The 22546-nt window shown below is 35.9% G+C and overlaps 1 protein-coding gene across 8 annotated transcripts in view; it reads right to left on the reverse strand.

Annotated features, from left to right (window-relative positions):
* Positions 1 to 22546, reverse strand: part of WWOX (WW domain containing oxidoreductase) — a 509406-nt gene that overhangs the window by 424228 nt on the left and 62632 nt on the right. The window contains exon 6 of one of the 8 annotated variants that reach the window (XM_048068882.2): positions 2848 to 2874. The exons of the other annotated variants lie outside the window; for them this stretch is intronic. Within the exon in view, the coding sequence (XP_047924839.1) occupies positions 2863 to 2874 (12 nt within the window). The 3' untranslated portion in view covers positions 2848 to 2862. Of the gene's footprint in view, positions 1 to 2847; positions 2875 to 22546 lie in introns of those variants that run through there. 8 annotated transcript variants of the gene reach the window in all.

Raw genomic sequence — 22546 nt, forward strand, 5'->3', positions numbered from 1 at the left:
AGCTCACTCTTGGATATCATGAAACTATTGCTGTCACACATGCAAGAGAATGTCATATTAAATTAAAATCCACTGCTCCTCTACTGTCATGTTACTTTGCACAGAAAAACTGACTTGATATCCAAATTGAAATGCTATCAAATATATTCAACTTTTAGCAGAGTAAAGTTGATCAGTGCACATTAAATAAAACTGAGGAAAAGGCTGAAAAAATGCTACTGGCATTTCAGTTTCATAGAAAAATTATTTTGAATGTTTAAAAAGAGGTGAATTACTACTAGAGAATAAATTAAACATGGATGTAAAACTACATGTAGCATAGGGCACTGGTAGACTTCAGCTGCATGGAGCTTGCATGGAGCTGCAGCCACTCAGGTTAAAAATGACGACCATTCTGAAATAGCTCATTACTCCTTGAAGGAAAACTTTCTACACAGGTGGCAAGAAAGAAAATGCCAGGAAAGAATGCCTAAAGTGTACATAAAATACCACGTGTGTCAAGTACAAACTTTTTAAGAAGATACTGTAGGAAAAAGCACCTTCACTGCAACTTCATATTCTTCGGTCACTCTGCTTCCCTTTCCTTTGACTTAAATGTAGTGCATCTCAAAAAGATATAAGCTGCACTGCATGCAAATAGTACGTCCAGTCATTTACTTTTTCTTCTTCAAAAGAATACACAAGGAAGCATCAAGGATTGTTTCTTCCCAAAAGATTTCCTTTTCAGAACCATCCATGGGTGCCTGTACTAAAGATCAAATCTGAACCATTGGGAACCCTTCTGTTCCAAGTGGATGAACATTCTTTGATACACAAAAGACTAATATAAGCAGTCACTTCGACTAGAGTCCCATGAAAAACACTGGGTGACAAAAGCCCCTTACAGCAATCTGCAAGAAGGAGAAATAAATTAATCAAACTGCCAAATGAAGAAGGCTGGGTTTGACCTCCTTCTGATCTCATTACTTCTCTATTACCCTTTTGAAAAACATCCTCTTACAAAGATCACTAATTGAAGATTATGTGGAGGGGAATCGCACCTCTCCATCACTGTGGTAACTTTGACTCATTTGTCATTCTAATAATTCACTTCTTTTCTTTTCTGAACAGACAGAGACACTAATAGACTATCATCTGTTAAAAAGGCAATTTTTCCATTTAATTGCACTCATTAAATACTGCACTAGAACAATTGGAAAAGCAATACTCTCAATATTTAATCATAGTATAGCAATAATGAAACATTACCTCAAAATAAACCAGTAACATATAGGATGACATAAAATGCATGTTATAACTTCTAAAGCATCGGTGTATTTTCTGTAATAAAAAGTGTACATTGGTGTAACAATATTTGAACCTTTTTTCTTTAGCTTTTTTTTTTTTTTTGGTAATTCTGTGTATGCAAGGAGATTGGCAGCATTGACTGTAGCTATGCACTACAGAGAAAACAGTGGGCAAACTCCTTCTTAATTACCTCATTTCTCTTTCCACTGAACCAAAACAATACAAAGGATTTTATAAACTGAAACAGCAAGTTGGTGTATCTGTGGAAAACATTGAACAAAACTGGATTTACACACTATTTTATTGGAACAAATTGTACCACTTAGGAATGCAATTAGAAAAAGAAGTTTAATAATGTAGGTAGAGTCAATGGGCACAGTCATCAGGTGTCTATTTGCCTTGGATATCTCATTTTACTACTTCTACAGAAACCGTACATCTGTCTTCAGTGTAACTGCATTCCCATTATAGAAAGTTCACTACAGTTTAACTATAGTAACATACTAGCAGCTATAATAAAAACCTTTGTGTAGAGGAGATGCGTAGAAAACTTAGAACTGCCTATTTCAATTTCCCAATGTCAGAATACACGACTGCTGTCAAGAAATGTTTCTGTTTTTACTGCAATTCTATCTATGAGCACAAATACACAAAACTCAGTCAAGCACTCAGGCTACCTTCACTGGGACTATTCCTGTCAATAGATACCACTTTATCTGTCATTTTCTATCCAGCTTTCCTATAGCACCAAGCTATTTAAGTATTTCATTTAGGTTTTGATGAGCATGGTAATCAGGTTTGATGACTGAGTTCCAAGTATGCTTTGCCAGTCTAGATTACCATTTTTAAAACTGAGCATGTCAAAAATTTTGGACAGAAATATTAGAAAGCAGTTTGGTTTGCACTCTATATTTGCAGGACACCCATTTCTCCCAATTGTTGATACATCGAGCAGTATCAATCACTTTAGGAATATCACAGTTCAAATCAATCAGGCTAGTCAGTAGATTCAAGTGAGTGGCAATCAGCAAAAGCAACGAACAGAAGTTTAAAAAAAAGTTATCTGGACTACCTTTGCTAAGATGCACCAAGTGTAATATCACCTTAATTAATTATTTATTCAACACTTGTATGTGAGTAACCTTATTGATTCCAGTGAGACTAAGTGCTAGACCAATATGAAAGAAAATGACAGCAGGACAGGAAGTCAAGAGGCGTCACGCAAGGCCAGGTCAGAAAGACTAAGATGCATATCCAATATTTGAAAAATTGTAATTTAGTTTTGTTCTTCTAACTACAAATCCTAATATCATAAAATTTTCAATGACAAATCTCTATAGGAAATACTTTACACTCAGAGAACAGTCCCTGAATGACTACAGAATATAAGTTAAATATAAAGTGATAGCAAGGATCTTATTTATACATAGCTTTTATTAGTTATTTATGTAAGTTATTATAACTTGTATACAACTTATAACATACAAACTCTAACTTATGTGTAGCCTTTACTCTTTTCACAAACAACTGCTGCTAAAACTGGCAGCTGTGGTCCACATCAGGAGTTCATGGAGATCACAAGAGTGCCTGTGAAAAGAGCCAAAGTGAAGAGCAGGTAACCAGGCAGCTGGGGTAAACGTCCCCCCCAGTAGAATTACTGCTCTGAAACGACCCATCAACAAACACACAACTTAATATCATCTACAGAGGTCAACAGCAGAAGCAAAAGATATCTTCACAGATTCTGTGATAGTATGTGAAAAAACTTGCTCTTCATTCACCACAAAATCTCTCTAGCCAGCCAGTGAAACAACAATAAGCAACGCAAGAGATATTCTAAGACGGTAAGATAGGAACACAACATTAGAAGTTTAAATTATTTCCAGAACCCATACATGTGGCCAAAAACATTCTTGAACCCTACTGATTTAGTATAAAAAAATCATGTATAAAGTATAAAAAATATTAGATAAAAGCACAGAGCTAGGCTAGATGAAGCTACCCAGACAGCAAATTTACAGATTCAAGTATATTTCATCAGTGTTCTCTTCAGAGGTGTGAGGTATGTTTTTCATAACCAGAACTCAAGTTGAATATCTAGACAAAGTCTGAAGTGGCTTGTATGAAAAGAGTTGTAGATATAACACATAAATGAATATGACTATATAAAAAAAGGTCTTCTAGTGTGGTGCAGTAAAAAGGAGAAAGATTTTGCAGAAAATAACAGAATTGTAACAAAATACCACAGTTTGATATTTAAAGTGCAAGTAAAGAATCCCCCATAAAGCCACAAAATACCATTATGCTCATTTAGGAAGAAAAGAAGTGTTCACTTTCATTTGAGTTCAACTCAAAATGCAAAACTCAATGCAAAACTGCCTGTGAGCATAGCACTCGAACATACGCTTTTGCCTTTAGAACATGTCCTGGCACAAATTCCAGCTGTGAAGGTACAATCAGTCTTTTAGAGGGGCAGCGGGAGAGGCGAGGAATGTCTCCCCTTGCATGTGTGCTTTCCAGATTCATCTGTGTAACTGGCTTCTGCCTAGTTCTCAGCATGAGAACAAACTCTATGCCAAGGCTATCTTGCGGTTAAGAAAATGTAACCTGTTATGCTCCATTATCTAAACAGGGTTGAAAGTGGTTTTCTGACCCAATCCCCATCCTCTGTATATTTTTACATATATTAAAAGTAAAACTGGGTTTTCAATCTGTAATCCAATAACTGCAATATACTAGGCTGTGTCAAGTCCAGTTATGAAAAAGAATGGCCAATATTAAAACATGGAAACAATTCTCAGCAATGCAGGGCAGCTTTATAAAACATTCTTCACTTACATGTGTTATGTTTTTTTATATAGCAAAGATCTTTCATCTTGATTGAATTCAACTTGTTTATCCACACTGTTTGCTTGGTGTTGAGATATGAAAATCTCAAGGGAAAAAAAAACCTGATAGACCTGCTGTATCAATAATCCCATCTTCATTCTCAGATGTTCTTTCTTTCAAGCCAGCAGATGGTAATACAAATGCCTTGGGCTGGCAGATCTACACGTTCTCACCATGAGCAAATCAAGACACAAGACTGACACTGTTCAGGTTTTCCATTCTCAAAAAGTACTTTGAAAGAGACATAGAACAAATGGACTATTTTCTTTACCCACCCATTTCAACACATGTCCAACACTTTTCCCCCAATATATGTGTGCGAGACTCATTTGGGAATGCAAAAATACAAACAGGTGGAAAATGAGAACTAACAAATTCATGAGTCCACCAGGCATATTGAATTATTTAAGCAGGTACATCCCCTACCCCTGAAAGAACCTAGACTGCTAATTGCAGAAGACCAGAAGTGGATACCAAGGGAAAAATCATTCTGTACATATTCTGTTATTTACTACCCCTCTTTAACCATGCACTATTGACCATTGTTTGAGATGGGGCACAGGACATGATGAATTTTCAGTTTGACTCAAATACTCTTCTTAGATTTTTTAATACTAACTCTCAAATGGCTTTATACCAGCCATTATCAGACTTGTATTCTAATGGTTTAGTTTCAATCACCCTCAGTTTTGCATAGGTGGCCCAGAGAAATTGTGTCAATACACCTGTATGCACATAACGTGATTTATTGTCTTCTCACTAGAGACATCAAGCGTAACCTTCGGTTGATGCTTTATCGATTCACTATCTATCATCTAAAGAATATAAAATTGGTTTCCTGCTTTTGAGACCAGTAGCCCGCAAATGTGCAAACTTCCTCTCCAACACCTGAACTGTGTATTCGGGCCACAACATAAGCAATGAAAAGGACTAGGGTCAGCTAGCTTTAACTTAAAAATGAAAATCCAGATCCAAGCATGCAGAAGTGTGAAAATAAATAGTGGACACAGGAACTTCACCCATTCAAAGATACCTAGAAAAAAATGGATTAAAGTCAAACCCACTTTTCACTACTCAGTTATCATTGTGAATACGGCATGAGATACACCTAATGTATTTACAAAATGTTTCTAATTTATCTAGTTAACTGCTGCAAAATATTTCAACATTTAAAGAAATCTAGGCAAAACACCTGAACAACAGCAATCTATGCAGATTAGCCATTTTGAAGTTAGCAAAGTCATGGCAGAGATGAATGATGCAACTTTATCAAAAGCTAAAGTGGCAGCACTTGGAGGAATAAAACCTGCCTCTAAGAAGCCATAAATCCAGCCCCAATTCCTGCGTTCTCACTGCTCTGTATGTTTATTTGGCTAGAAGGAAGAAAAAGATTAAAACCTAATTTTTCAGAAGGACTAGTAGCAAACCTTTATACCAGCAGAAAAATAATAAGGCAATTTATAGAGTTGAAAGAAAATTCAAACTAGGTCATTTAAGTTATAAACTAAGCAAATGCTGCTCCACGCAAAAAGTGGACCATATAATTTAAATAAATAAAATACAACTCGATTTTTAAAGCATTGGTTAAAAACAAACAAACAAACAAACAAAAAAAAAAACCTGCTGGGGAATAAAAGAAGGCCTTGCATTGTTAAATGTTATAGCTGATAAGCCTTCAAACTAGTCATCTGTGGTCATAAGCATGCAGCCCCACTTCAGCCCCACTGGTATTCTTATTCCTTCTGAGGCACAGGCAGGAAATAATGCAAGAAAGAAAAGAAAAACACTACATAGTATGAAGAACAAACAAAGCTGTCACATATAAACACACAGCACATAAACAGATTTTTCTTCTTACTCTAAAAGTGCTAGGAACTTTTGTATAGATACAGTACAAAAACATGGCAATACTAGAGAAATCTACAGACTATGCACCAACTGTTTTCAAGCACAGTAAGAAAAATATTTATTGGTGTTCCCTTCCTTTCAAGTCCGCTTAAGTACATGAGCTTTGAGATTTACTTAAGTAGATATTTAACTGTGTGCAAAGGAGCCGCTCTTTTTTCTGGGTTTTTCTCTACATCATGGTTGTGCAGTGGTTAAAGCACTCAAACTGTGTGACCAGTCATTGCAAAAGGAATTACAGGGAAGACTGCTCTTTCACCAGAACAAGAACTAACTTTCTAACTTAAAGGCCGGGGACTGTATAAAAACCAAGTACTAACATATTTAGATCAAAAGAGATTTGTCATGCAACAGTTTTCCAGCTGAAAGCACGAACCAATAGAGTTACAACAAAATTTATAATCAATGATCTTAGAAAAGTCACCAAAAAAAGACATCAAACCACATTTTTCACTCTAATAGCACAAATAATGGAAAAATAGGAATGCCACTTGTACTTCCTTAGCCTTTCCAATAAAAACGTATTTAGCTGCCTCACAAACACATCGTCAAAACATTCACTGAAATCAGTTTATCACCATTTCATAAAATGACAAATGAAGTATAGAAAAAAAAAAAGTAATTCCAGTAATTATACAAATCATCACGAAGGGAGAAAAAAAAAAAGCCTGAAATAATCTGAACTTTCAGCCCACATTAATTCCTAATTTGCATGCCTGGAGTTGGATACTTGTCACAGCTACACAGCCTGCAAGGAGGACTTGGGGACTGGACCCTCACTTTACCATTTCAGAATCAAGAGATGTAAACAGTACAATGTCTTATCTCATAAGATGTTAAATGCCTAGTGACTTAAATAAACTGTTAATGGCATTCATCAGTCTACACCAACGAGACCTAACCTCATCTAGTGACAGAAACAAGAGTCAAAATTCTGGAAATCCTGGTGTCCAGTCCCAAACTCAGCCTCTACACAAGCTTAACTCAGCTTATATTTTACAGCATGGGCAAATACCTTTATCATGTGGAAGAACAAAAAAGTAAGTTCAGTGTTCAGACAAATTGTATTGAGCTGATAATAAATAAATCAATCCTGAGGTTTTTAGCTCCTTTATCAATAACACTCTTACAGATCAAGAACTTTCTAACAAGAAGCTCTGACTGCTGACTATACAATTTCTTTTTTTTTTTTTTCCAAGAGCGTGCCAGATTATGCTTACTGGTATAAAAACAGCATAAATTCACTTCCTCTGGATTTACACCGATATAGCTAAAATACATTTTTTTTCTTAAGTCAATAAAATGGATTTAATGAAAAAAATAAAATTTAAAAGTTACAATAAAAAGAAATGATTTTCACATAAAAACATGGTGATACATGTCAAAGTGCTACAACTGAGGGTACAGACAGAAAAGTAGTATTGTTATGAAATCAGAATGATACTCTATTAAAGGCAAGTTAGGACATCGGAATTTATGCTCATTACGAAGCCAGAAATCTCAAATTTACTTTTTATTGGAAACGTCTATTTCTGATCCTAGATCATCGGTGACATATCCCTGAGTGCACATCCTCCTCTGCAACCTCCACCTACTCGGCCTATTCTCTGTGGCCAAGAGGCTCCATCCAAGCTCCTGAGTTTGGCTCTGCAGCCTTTACTATATCTTAGGTGTAGCTGTCTTCCACATGTACCTTGGACCTCTCTCATAGCCACGTCTCTAGTCCTGTCTTTTTCCCCATCTCCTCTGCTCCTGCCTGGACACAGCGGTGGGATCCAGGATCCGAGCCATGCCCGTGCCTCCTCTGGGACTGCCGGAGGAGCTCGTGATCAGCGCCTGAGAAGGAGGTGCTGAGGGCCTGCGCCCTGGGGGTGCCCTTAGCTCCTGACCAGTGAAGCAACCTTTCTGCTCTTGCTGCTTATCTTAGTTTTCTTTTCTGGCTATTGTATTCTTTCTATTTTTCAAGAATTCCCACTTCTTCTAGGAGACAGCTTTCTGACATAATTCATTCTATCATCCCAACATGAAATAAAAACACATCTTCATTTCCATTCACACAGAGACCAATTCAGATTTATTAAGGCTTCCTTGATATTCAGTGATGTCTTATGAGCACTAAATCATCATGAAAGCTACATAAGCAAGAGGCTGCCATCCTAAAACAACAACAACAAAAAACATAATGCAAAAACATACAAAAAACAAACCAAACAATCAATCAAACAAGAAGCCCTCTGAGAAGTGTACATCTCCAATAAAGCACAAAGCTTTCTGGAGTTCCCCAAAATGAGCATTGTACATCTAGTCCTTTCTTCTTTGGGGATCAATCACATCTGGCAACAAGAAACGGGAACACATTCTGATCGCTGGGCTTCTGGGATGGCTAGAAAACCCACAGAGTCCCTCCTCCCTTGCAAGAGCAAAACAACCGTGGTGAGAATAAGGTTCAACAGCACATCTTCTAGGATCCTCACCTCTAAGTATTGGCTTCTCCCATGTTCACGGTACCACAATGTAACTGCCACCAAGGAAACCTAAGATGTTTGTGTTTGTAGAGGGTTTGTCATTCAGAGTGATTATGGGTTAAAGAAGCAAAAAGAACAGCATTACAAGAGCGTATTTTTTTTTCTGTAACTTGGGCACAGAGTGGAGAGCTACCACCTGTCAATCCCATGACATCTGGGGAAGTTTTAAGCCCTGTAAACCAGGCTGAACTTCTTCAGAAAAATACTCTTGGCAAAAGTAGATAGCCTACTCCAAGTCACACATCCATAAGCCTACTTAACGGACACTGAATAACTTCACATAGCCTGTGTGCCCATTCCTGGCCTGATTCCCTTGGCAATGTAGAACAAGCACATTACAGAGGTTTTTACTTATCTCCAATACAGTAATACTTGAAGGATGACACGGCAAATGACGAACAGAGGACAGAGAGACACCAACTCCAGCATGTGCAGCACTCTCTTCATACAACTTCAGATACTCACATGAACTTTTCATAAATCAGCAGCACAAGGGCATTACTACTGAGCAGTCCTTTACTACAATACTTACTCCACTCCAGTATAAAAATCTGAATGTAATCTTCCCTGTGAGAAGGCTCAAAATGTTGGGCACATTTTCTGTTTTTGGTTTGGGTTGGTGGTTGTTTTTTTGGACTTAAGAGCCACATTCTTTCAAACCTTCACTCCAAGGAAGTGGAATTAGTTCCTGCTGTATCATGAAACTTAGAAGCTATTTTAAAGGTTACTTTCATCGTGTCAAATCAGCCACAAGTGCTCAAAAGCCTTCTAAGCGTAAGACACTTTCTGAAAACTGATGATAGATTTTGTGCACAGGATTAACTAACACAGGATGTAAAATTGCCAAAATATCAGAGTCAGATGTATTTTTAAGTACTTAAAGAGGCAGCCCAGAAAAACTGTTGATCCATCAAAAGATCAAACCGATGCTGAAAGCATCCACCAGTTTACACAATTGTAAATCGAAGGCATGAGCCACACAACAAACACAATCTAGATAGCAGATAATGACTCTGATTTGGAGTGAAAAGGCATTGATAACTGTGCAGTAGATAAAGTGAAAGCTCTCAGAAAATATACCTAGAAAGGGCTCAAAGGAAATTTGATATTTAGCAGCCTTCATTACTACATGATCTGCCACAACAGAAGTCACACTTGGAATGGGACAATTCCACAAACTAATGTAACAAAAAGAAATCATTGTCTTGTCTTTGCTAATTTTTACCACACCAAGTAATCAAGTTTATCTATATAATTAAGAAGAAAATCTTCCGAAGAGATTCTGGAGTTTAACGAAGAGCAAAAATGGGAAGTTGATCAAATATATTAATGTTTGACCACACAAACTTTATTGAATCTGATAATGTTCGTGAAAGGTCTGCTAAGGAATTTGTATCCTGTATGAATTATACCCAAGGCTCTTAAATTCATTTGAATCCATTAATTCCTAATCTACATCACAGAAAAGCAATATATTGTTACTGTATTTCCAAACATATACTATAGCACAATTCAGAAACAAAAGAGTAGTTAACGTATATCATTTCGATTCACTAAAAATAAAATCACCTCCTAAGTCTGCACATGTTGATTTTTGAGTCGCAAATATTCATATTTCCCATGTGTAGAAAAGGAGTAATTTTATACTTAGGTGTATTCAAGGCTTTGAACTTGATATACATGTAATATTAGAGAAGGAAAATAAAAATATAATGAAAGATTCTCTATTTCATGTGTTAGAAAACAATATGTTTTCCTCATTAAACACTCAGATATAAATTCTATAAACCATGAAATTACCTTTGAGCCCTTACTGAAATAACCAGTTCACAAATAAATGATCCATGCAGGAAGAAAAGCGAATATTAAAATAATAAGAGAAAGTTACATTTTTATATCAGCAGTCCTAAAAATAAATAAATAAACCAAAGATAATTACCAGTATAAACTTACGCAATAGAGATTCTACTTGAACAGGTAATCCTGCGTGATTTTAATTTAGCCACATTCTGAGATAGCCATTAGTCATTATTTCCAACATTATGAGGAATTAACTCTTACAAGAAATACAGACTAATTGGGTCAAGGGAAATGTTTGCAAAGCTTTCATTCCATCAGAGTTCCATGATCAGACACATTTTGCCACCCTGTTGCAGGAGCAGTGCCCAAACGATTAAACATTGCTGTTTGACCCAACATTCCCCGTTCCCGTGAGCATCCTCTCTAGCTGCCTGTTTCAGGTCTGGCTTGGGAAAAGTGGAGCAGTTACAAGGCTGTCTTCCCTGCAGACTGTCAGGCCAATTTTCCCAAAAGACTCTAGCTCCCAAGCACTTAAGTCCATCTTCCCAAACTGATCCTACCAGTAAAGAAACGGTTCTGGGTAGCTGGGAAAGAGACAGCTGGTGGGATATGGTGACCTCTGTCACTGCTCATCACCAGCTTTCCCTTCAAAACCACTTACTATTCACTTATTTTAATTATTTTTTATTCACATTATTTTATTACCTCTTAGTTCTTTTTCTTGCATGTTTCCATTGCGTTTTGTTACTTCGGGTGCCTTGCTGTGGTTGGTGCTGTTTAGGTGGGATACGTGGGCTACCCAGGGGCGCAGCTCCCAGTTGGCCCAAGGGGCTTGGATTTCTCCTGCCCAGCAAGAGCACATCTTGCTGACATACAGGGAGTGGGGAGGAGAAACCCAGATTTGAGAAGTCCTTGGTTAACCTACAGAAACCTGAGAGTAAACCACCGTTTATTCAATATGCTATACTGCAGTTAAAGAAGTTTGTACCACTTTTGTTCCTTTTTATTTACTTTTTAAATGTTATTATTTTTTAAAATATATTTCAAGGCATTTTACCAGGGCCATGAGGAAAATCAGATTCGTTTTTGAGATATGGAAAGACAGGAACAGAAGGATGAAATTACTGCAGTAAAATAATTTGGTTTTCCAGGGACAAGCTGCAGGCTCTCTGAGGCTAGAAACACAAGCAAGAAGCACACACCCTAAATACCTTTGAATTTAAATTTAAAAAGACATGCAAAAGATAAGAAAACATTTAGCATGTGATCATGTAAACAGAGAAACCTTTTCATAGTATGATACAGAAAGAGGAAGAGAACTACTGAGGACGAGAAACCTAATGAGGGAGGGAATCAAGAGAGAACACAAAGGTTGGAGCTCAACGCCAGCCTGCACAAGGGACGAAATATCCAAAGAGAACAGAAAGCAGGCTGATTGCATCACTGGGGACAGAGCTGGTGCTGCTTCTCGCTTCCTGCTGTGCCAGCTTCAGCCTCTGGCTGACCCCTCCATTCAGTTACTTTCCCCAAAAACATGTGTTTGGGAAAGGCTATGCTGCAGGTCCCTGGGGAGTCTGTCATGCACAGCTTTGAGTCCATGGAGCATTATAGAAGAGAAGTCATTAGGCTTCACTCAATTAAAACAAGGGGCTGCAAGCATAATTGCCTCTATTTTTTTAGAGCTGCAGGGTATCATCCAGACAAAGCAATGGTGGCTCTTCAGGTAAGCAAGTGCCAAAGCTTTTAAGTCAAAACCAGCACTATTTACCTACCCTACAATAATAGCAGCTTCTAATTCTAGAGAAATATTAGATTGTTTTAAACTTCCAAGCAGAAGTCACAAACAAACAAACACAAAAAGGGAATTATGCACTCAAATTCCACTGCAAATCCAGCCTGCACACCTAATTCCATTAGCATTCTCAGAATTTGATCTTTTGTATTATTTTATATATGTGTATATATACTTCTTTTATAATAACTGCGTACTCAGCCTGCTGTCATTGCCTTAAAGTGCAGTAGCAAATATAAATCACAGGCTTGGGACTTAACAAAACATTGAAAGTGTAGAAGTTTCCAATTCCTAATTTCATTTGAAAGTCTTTGACAGAAAGACAAAATAGAATCCTTGAAAATTTACTTAATAAAAATAGTACTGACTCCTATTTCTTTTCAGGAATACTGCATATACATATCTCATTTCAGGAATAAAAGAAATTTTAAGACCAAATTCTACATCCCTAAAAACACAGGCCTATCTATAGGGCACCATGTCAAACTCTAAAGCGGACTGGTGCTATTAGGTACCCTGGAATACATACACTTTCAAACTTAGCACAGATTTTTTCAATAAAACCAGCTACAAGCTAGCTCCAGTCATAAAGACAGAAATGTAAGTTAGCGCATATTAGCAGCCTGCAGTGGGCAAATGTTCAAACACATTACGGTTTTAATATAATTATAATTGTTGAACATGTTCAACCAATTAACCACAAATATTCTGTTTATCTGAGATGCTGCCAAAAATTGTGAGCTGCAGTCAAAATAACATGATACTGTAGTCCTTCAGCAAAGAATACTACTAAATCAAAAGACCGACCATATGGAAAAAGCCAAAGCAAATATATATTATCTGATATTTTATAAATCATCAAATACCATATTTAAAAATTTATTAGAACAAATATAAACTGCCATAAGTATTTATCTGATAAATTCATATTTTAAAAGTTCGTGTCACCTACTAAAAACAAGAGCTTCAGAATAACTTTGTTTCTTCCTTGTCCAGCCCTCAGTCCTCAATACACACATAATGCAAATAGCTGCAAAACAGTTAAAAGCTGCTGTGCCTTCATCATTAAGCACATTTTTTGTTGCCTGCTTTTCTGCTTCAGCTGCACAAATACAAAAATATTTAACAACCATATGAGCTCCATCATATGAGTAAAAAAAATAAACCACTACAATTTTTCTTTAAGAAAGAATTACAAAAAATCCTTGTTGTACAACTCCTATTTAGACAATTTGCAATGCTGCAAAAGCACTTTTTTCAACGGTGCCCCCTAAATAATTAAGCTGTTCCTTTTACCATACTTCCTATATTACAGAAGTCATTTTCCTACAACAAATCAATAACTCATTCCTTATGTCACTCATTTTTCTCCATTTAACTGAATGGACTTAAGTTCAACACTGAAAGTTACATTACCTTTGAATTATGTGTGTGATTTAAAATTCAAAGTACTACACTAAGGAGCTTTTTAGAGTGACCACTCTACAGTCTCTTCATATAGACAATCCCTTACAGACCTTCCTGACAGATTTAAAGCAGAACAGCAACTCTGAAACAGTTAAAAATGTGAGCATTAACAGGGAATGTCTGTCATAGTACCAAGTCAACACTTTCCTTTATTTAAGGAATTAAAAAGCCAAGCAACATGAAACACTTACAATAACACTCCCCGAAACCCCCCACCCTTTCAGATTAAGTACTAATTGCATCCGATGCTGTAATTTAATCACACAGTTCAAGCAGCTTCAAGCAACCCTCTTCTGCAGACAATATCAATTAAAAATTCAGTCCCACTATTAAACCACAGAAAATACTTTTTCTCTGAATAACTGAACCAAAACTAGGAGAAAAGAAAATTAAATACTAAAATATCAATTTCTCTACATTTTTATGAGCATATAACACAGTATCTTAACATCAGTATGTAGCTTAGTCACAGGTTAAGGGAAACACTGGTGCATATTACATAGGCTTATAGCATAAAATGTGTTCTAATTAGAAATAAATCACTGACAAGAGCGACTTATATGGACAAGAAAAAAGATAATACATGGAAAATACTCTAATAAAAGTGTTCATACTTAATACAATTCATAAGAAATCCGGTAATGTTAAAAAAATATCTAATGCCGGTCTCCAGACAGCACAAGCCTGGGGAGCTTGTATCAGTTTAATTAACTGCCCTATCTCAGACGAATAAAACAGTTCAATCCGTCCTTCTGTGTTAAGGGTATGGATTTGGTCACATTGCTTTGTCATCCATTAGCTATCTGTTAATCTAAAGCACAAGTTGTTGTGACATTTGTGTTCTCCCAAAGTAAAACCTGTAATTTCACTACCTCAGAAATGCTCTATTTTAAGTTTTTAATAATAATAATAATAATAATAAAAAAAAACTTCACAGCTGGTTTCCTACCTACGATGTTTAGCAGCAGAAACTAATGCAAGTGGACACCACCTATTGTCATGCACTGCCTAGAATTGTCAGTGGTGAAAATTTTGGTTTGAAACAACTGAAGGTTTTACTTTTATTCAGCTTTATTTTATGATTAGGTTTGAGGTCCCACTCCCTCCCATGAAGCAATATATTAGCAATATATTTCAGTACTTTGTGCCAGGATCTCTGATTTGGGGATATGTACAGACATTTGAATCAGAATTATTTTCCATATTATTATACCCTTACAGTCTATTACTGATTTCTAAGATAGTATCCCTGAAAAAAAAAATATATATATATGACTTTTAATGCAGAAATTCTCATTTTTCAGCCCTAGCATCATCCCACCAGACTCTGAACCTCAGCATTACCTGAAGCAATTAGAAGAAACCAAAGTGGCAAAGTAGTGTTAGGTAATGCTTTATCTTCAGCATTCTGGAAGCTCAGCAAGACTTCCATTCAAAGCTGCTCTCCACTTCATTTCGGCTCAGCACCCTGAATCTGTTCTTCACCAGCTGCTGATGCGCCTTGTATTAAACTGAGAATTTGAGAGAAAAGCAAAAGTTCCTGCTGTGTGTTAGCTGTGCATGAGAGCACTCAATCCTAAATTGTGATACTCTTCAGATGCATTTCTGTAAATATTTTTCATTTCAGGTAAACATGGCATGTATGGTGGGGGGCAAGGGGGAGGGAATCAATAGATTAAGTACTAACTACTATTATCACAAAGCAAAGCAAATACATCGTACGGTTTTGCTAACATAATGTTATTTAAAGTAATGTTTTACTGAAGTGACCACATAGTATCTTCTTATTGTTTACGAGCAAACTGCTCAACTTTGATTTTTTTTTTTTTACATAAGTAGAAAGGAAAACAGCATGGCAAGTTACAAAGAATGACTCAATTTTGTTATAATTTATTTTTGATAGGTGAAATGCTTTTTACAAAAACTCATGCACTTTTAACTGCTTTCTTAAACCAATCAACTTATAAAAAGCTAAGATGAAACAAAATTTTAACCATTTTTGGCTGAATAATAAGTAAGTTATGGAGTCCATTCTTTATACAGCAAGACTATTTCTTTTGCATGTAGAGTTTCAGGAGATCAAAATATTATTTAGCTTTAAATCAAAAGATCTGTTATCTTAGTTAAGTCTAACAATACTCGAAAGTAAAATTCCTCATCTGGGGCTGTAATATTTGCTGAAAAAAAACTACTTCAAAACATTAATCAAATTTTTCGCCTACTGGGCAGCCATATGGTAAAGCAGCATGTGAATCTCACAAACTTGCTGATCTTCTGTAACTGGGTGCTATTAATTACGCTTGCTGCATCCATCTCTTAGATTTTCGCTTTGTGAAAAAAAGTATTTATTGCAACAGCCTTTACAAAACAAGGGAATGAAAATCACAATTGATTAATGAGCTGAATGGAAATATTTCCGTTAGCAGGTTTTTAAAATGAATAAGGATTAATACCATGGGTGAAAATGAACCCTACTTGAGTCCCCCCACACCCCTTTTGGTGGTGGTGGGGTGTAGTAACAGGGGGGCATGATGTCTAATACGCATTATTCACTGCATCAGCTTTAGGTGGCAATAGCATTTACACCAGATAGTTTAATAATACAAGGGCTGAGGATTTTAATGTGTGTTTTAGTGCTAAATTCTTTGGTGTGAAATTGAATCGATTGTTTCACAACTGCAAATCATATATTTGAAAGAAAAAAAGAAGAAAAAAAACACAACTAATAACTGAGACTTTTTCTGAAATCCAGAGAAGCAAACAATTCAGAATGATAGTCTCCATTTTGTCTTCAATTCCTCAGGCCACACTACTGAGGCTGTTTTGGGATCTCAGCCATAAATCTAGTTAATCATAAATTATAGCTAGAATATAATCCTTGACTCTACAGCCTCGTGTGCCAGTGAAACGGACTCTCAGGAATTACTGAAAGAAGATTGTAGGGGTTGGCTGGAAAAGCTAGCAAATAAGTTAAAATTGTGTTAGTTTGCACACAAAAAATCCCAGGCTGGGGAAGGGCAATGCGACAGTTAGCCTCTGTACACGTCCAGAGTAGCAGAAGTCATGGCACATCTGTGAAGATTTGCCATATCATATCTTCAAGTTAGAAAGGATGGGTTTTCTTGCTCTAATCTTCATATTAGCCTCGTCTACAAAACTAGCTTATTTCAAAGTTTGGCAGTCTGTGAGCTTCATCCTAGGTAACAAGGGCAATGGTTCAAATAAAAAGGTTATGATTAGTTCTTGAGAAGGACCAACAGAAAAAACAGGCTTCCTCCTTGGCTTCACCCAGTGAAACAGTGAGACAGACTGAAAAAACAAAGCTGCTCTCACCCAAAATATTCTATGTATGTGACCCTCCTCAGACTCAAGAAAAAGAACAATGGGAAAAGAAATACCAGTAATATTCAGATATTAAAACAAACAAACAAAAAAGAATCTCTGTAGTTTCCCCTGAAATAATTATACTGGCAATTTACTGCAGGTGGAAGAAAGGGAAACGTCAGTCTCAAATACAGATCTAGGGTCTGCTAGAGTCATCATTTATTAAAAAGGTCCCACTCTAATACAGCAACTTCACGTGGAAGGAGACAAAGAAACCTTTGCAAAAAGGCAGTTTGCTGAAAAATATTACATATTTCATAGACTCTTGAAACACAATACTCAGATATGCAAAGGAGTCAGCTCTATCTTGCCAAGTCACCTTCTTGAACTGTGGTGTAAATTCCCTTCCTCCCTAAACTTTTTATGCTTCTTAGCTTACAGAAATTTTAGCTGGCAATAATAAAAGTGTTAAAATATTTAATTACCAACTACTTCAAATTACATGACCACCAACTATGTATTTTTTTTTCAAAAACATGCTACTCAGAGTATGATTTTTGTTATAGAATAGAACCAAAGAAATATGGCAATTTCCAATTTTTAATGCTTTGTTTTTTTCTTCTATCATCCCAACTCTAAAGCAAATTATCTTTGATTTATTAAAATTTATTAAAATCTTTGATTTTAATATTATCTTATGAACAATCAAACTACAATTTTTGTGATTAAAAGCTTGTAAGCTCTATACCTTAAGAAAGAAAAAGCATTTTAAAAAATAGTATGAAACCTTATAAACAAGTTTTAATTAGTGACCCAAAATGTATTCCATAACTTTTCATCACCTCTTGGGTGATCTCTAAACCTCTCCCACATACACTGACTGTCTGCTTAAAAGTTTAAAGAGCTAACAAAATGTTTTAACGAGATACAAATCTCAGAGATCATTAATCAATATGTTCAATGTTATTTGTGATAATTCATCATGACATGATATTAATGGGTTACTGTACCCTTCAGAGGTGAGATTAATGCAAATGAGCAGCCACAATTAACTTTACTGCTCCCAACTCACAGGAATGGACAGATGATTATAAATGACAACTATATGTCAATTACAATATCCAATAAAGTGAAGCTTAGAGGGCAATCTATCTACTTTTATAGTTCTTGCTTGACATAGCTGAATTTAGCTCAACCCACTGTTGTCACAGCGTTACCACTGCTTTGAAGGAGGGGTCAAATTTTTCATTTTCTGTTTCTTCAGAAAGATTCAAATTGTGTATCTAAATGCATTGTCTGAAGAAAGAAAGCTGCAGGAAACCAAGAGCAGATGTTGCTTTGTTCATCAGCTGAAGAAGATTGTATCTGTTCTCAAATTGCGACTGCAAGGCCACAGAAAATAATCTGTCTCACTGTGTAATATACTTATTCAATTAAAAGACAACCCAATATATTAATACAGCAGAAAGAACTTACGTTTGGTAAACAGCTTTGTTACACACAGGATACCAAGTCCACTCGGGTTAAAGATGCTGAGTTAGGTGTACACTGGTACATGCATTTTTGCGTGCAAACATGTTCGTTTGATCACCTCCTGACCACTAATGATTTTGTATGACGAGGTAAGGCTTCACAGGAAAAAAAAGCAGTTTCTAGTGGCATCAAAGGAATTAGAAGCAAAGACATTATATGTTCACAAACCCAACAGCTGGCCAGAGGGAATTCTGAAAATGACGTAGAAAATCATAAGATAGTTCTGTATTTTACATATTTACAAAAAAAAAAAAAAGAAAAAAAGGCAGATCAGAGCATATAGCTCTAATAACGCGTCCAGATTCTAAGCTTATTGTCTTGCTCCAGAAAAGAAAGCTCTAGTGCTGATCACAAGCATCAGAAATACAGGTCAAAGCATTCTGGGAAGCCATGGAGAAAAATATCATAAAACAGATATTTCTGTAATTTTCATAACTTTTCTTTGTAGCATCTTTCCTATTTCTTATGGGAAATTGCCACCACAATGCGCTTGGCCAACACCTTTGCACATGGAGCATTTTACTTTTAGGCATTATTTTTATTCGTTGGCCACTTCAAGATATGATTTTAGCTAGGACATCTGTAAACTTCAGCATATACTCAGTTTTTATAAATAAGACACAGAAGATTTCCAGACTAAGTTAAACCTACAAGGTGTTCTGGGATAAATAGATAGCGCTTAAAACAACAGCAGAAAAACTTATGCCAGTTGTGCAAACTCCCCACTGAGCACGCAGTCTTCATTGAGAAAAGTAACTTACAGGAAACCTCTTGCTTTCTATTTCCCTCCTTCCACATAAAGCAGCTGAAATTTATTTTAGCTTTAGCTAAATTAAAAATATTCAGAAATTATTTGCAATATATTTTTGGATTTGTCTTCTCTTTCTATATAAATCCATCTGAAAAAAGTGCTAGCTCCCGTGGCTTCCATTTTGCTGGAAGAAGCACCAAATTCTGCAATGCAAGTCGCACCCAGGCATTGCAGGCTACAGATACCTACAGAAATCAAGGAAGAAAGGACTGGAGGTGCAGCATAGGGAAGTACCTTGCAACGTGCATCGGCAGCTCCACTTGGAAACTATTCAGCAAAAGTCAATGGGGGTTTTGGCTAAGTAATACTTCAGGCAATCCTTTGGCTAAGCAATCCTTGGGCTCCATTCGGTGAGTTAAGTTAGCACATCACTACATTTTCAACATGCTAATAATAAATTATGTAAGTATGTGCATGCTGAAGGACAGCAGGAAAATTCCTGGTTTTCTTTAAAGCAATGTTTTTCAAGCACCTCTTCCCCTCACCTCATTTTATGTAATCTAATCATCAAGAAAAATGGTTGTCAACTGAATATAAGTGCTGACACCATTATCAGGCTTTTCAAAGTGGGGAAATAGGAGAAAATCTTTACTGCTTCCAATATGGATAATACACAGTTTTGTGACACATTTAGTCCTGACACATCCTGAAAAAATGTGCTTTTGTGAAGAAACAGTCTCCATGCCAACCTCTAAAAAACTGAAGTCAATAACTATCCCTTAAAATAATTTTATGATAGACAATTAGCCTCAGTGCTAATATTTTAGCAAAATACAGTATGTCCTATACTTCCTTGGTGATCCCAAATTTATCAGCAGAAATAAAGTTTATTTGGTAAAAATAACACTTCTCTGTGCATACACAAATGTCTGATAAATTTATAATTTAGACTACATTCATGTAAGAACAGGATTTAGTTTTGGATATTTTGCTTTTAACTAATTAATCAACAAATTTGAGTTGGTTAAATAAAACCTCTTCCAACGCCTCCTATTTAATTGCAGTTTGGCACCAACAAATATATATCAAAATTATAGTATCTCCCTCGACAGGAAGCTCCTTGCTTCCACACACAGTTATGGCTCTCTGCAGAGTAACCAAGAACTGCTGACAACCTTGAACACTGCTACAACAATATTACTATACTTGGCAGAGAAGTACCCTTGCGGCAAGAGAAAAGCTGTAATTTTGACTGTCACTTCACATTACACTAGATATTATTTCACTGTATACACACACACACACACACACAAACTCTTAATAGACTACAGTTTTCTTACTGCCCAGCTCTTCTATTATAAATGACAATATAATACCATTGACCTACCGGTAGGATCCCTAATAAAGCTAACGCTTAGCATCACCGTAACTTTTCTGTTAAAATACGGCCACCATAAATTGTCTTGTCCCAGTCATCTCAAACTGCTTAAGTTGCTTAAAGTTATTTAGTATATTCTATTACTCTTTTCGAAAGAAAGAAAATACATAACAACAAGAAGTTATAATTCAATTGAATTTTGAGAATATGTTCTTAAATATTTGAATAGCTGCTGACATCTTAAACAGAAATATATTCACCCACAAGCTGCTTTGTTAAAAAAAATGGATTCATCTCTAGCACACTCAATAATATCTTTCTAGATGTCCAAAAATAATGTAAGTACAAAGGTAACAATATTTCATAAATAACTGGAAGAGAGAAGCATAGCTAACTTAGACTTCCTCTCTTTGCCCGTTTCTCCATCTACGAAAACGAGGAGGGAACCATTTAATACAAAAGTTTTCATTCTGAGCATGTATGTACACAGGAGAGGGCCTCTACTTTAAAATTTTAGAGGTACAAAATGTTCTGCTTTGAAGATGAGTATCTTTGTGACCCTTTAAAAAGGGTATTTGGTTGTTTTCAAACAGATCCAATACTAGAAGTCTAAAGTAGGAGTTCACACCAAACCTCACCTCTTTAGTTTTTATTTTATATGCTGCATACATTTCATATATAGACAGCTTACTGATTTCAAAACATTTTTGCATGTATATGTGGAACAGGATTTACAAAGTACAACTGTGCATTAACAAAATAATCTCAGTGAAATTTGGCCACGAGTCGCTCCAGATAACATTAACTTGCCACAAATCAAATTACATGTTTTGAAATATTCTATCAGTTCACTATATTGCAAGCGACTCCTATGTTTTTACCAAACATAAAATAATATTTAATTAAGCAAACTGGATTTAAGTAGATTTTGACCCAAATTACACTTGGAAACAGTCCTAAAAAATTGTGTGGTTCTGACTTCTAGTTTTGTTCAAGCATATTTTGCTTCTACCCTTGTGTTACTGACACATTTCAAATGCATTTAGAAAGGCACCATCTTACTTGCAGTGTTTAGATAAGGAAGCATCACTGAACCTCTTTGCCCTTCTCCAATAAAATGTATCAAAAATTTCAGTAGTGTCTGCTGACCGCACCACATTTAACAAGATTCGCAAATGAACCCAGAGTAAGTTTCCCACTGTGACACATTAATAATAAGTTCCTTATCCCATCTATCCCAAGCCATGAATATGTAATGATATAAAATGAGTCCTTTTCACACAACAGAACCTCAGACGTGAATAAATAAAAACTATCCATCACAAGCCTGTGAAAAATTAATGAGAGTTCTGAGACATAAGAAAAAATTGGTTACTGAGGTCCAGTATGTAAAAACTATGTTCTCCACCAGCTGTAAATTTTATTTATTTTGAAACTCTGCAAAAAGAGTTCCAAAAAAAGTCTTTTACCATAAGAAAAAGAAACACATTTACCATAAGAAACAGAAAAGGGGAAAATGCTGTTATGGTGAGACATTTTTAAGTAATCCAGATAGTACTGAGAAATCAGCAAACGGATCAAATATTACCATAACAGGGAGTTACATTTCCAGTTACAGCAAAGTTGTAACCTTAGATATTTAGAAACAGAGCTCCTATTCCATTTATTTTCCCTTCAGAATTAAAATTCCTGATGAAATAAGGCAGTATATCTCCCAGAAGTTCACTTACTTGGATAAAAGAAGAATGCATAGAAAGAAATTATTTTCATTCATGTGAATATCTCTTTACCAGTGAAGGCTTTAAGCTCTTGATATGCAGTAATCTCTGTTTTGCAACATGAAGAGAAATAAGAAAAAAAGCATTTTTCAAAAGAGACAAGCTGCCACAATGTTT

Source organism: Anser cygnoides, chromosome 12, assembly GCF_040182565.1.
Source record: "Anser cygnoides isolate HZ-2024a breed goose chromosome 12, Taihu_goose_T2T_genome, whole genome shotgun sequence".
Lineage (NCBI taxonomy): Eukaryota > Metazoa > Chordata > Aves > Anseriformes > Anatidae > Anser > Anser cygnoides.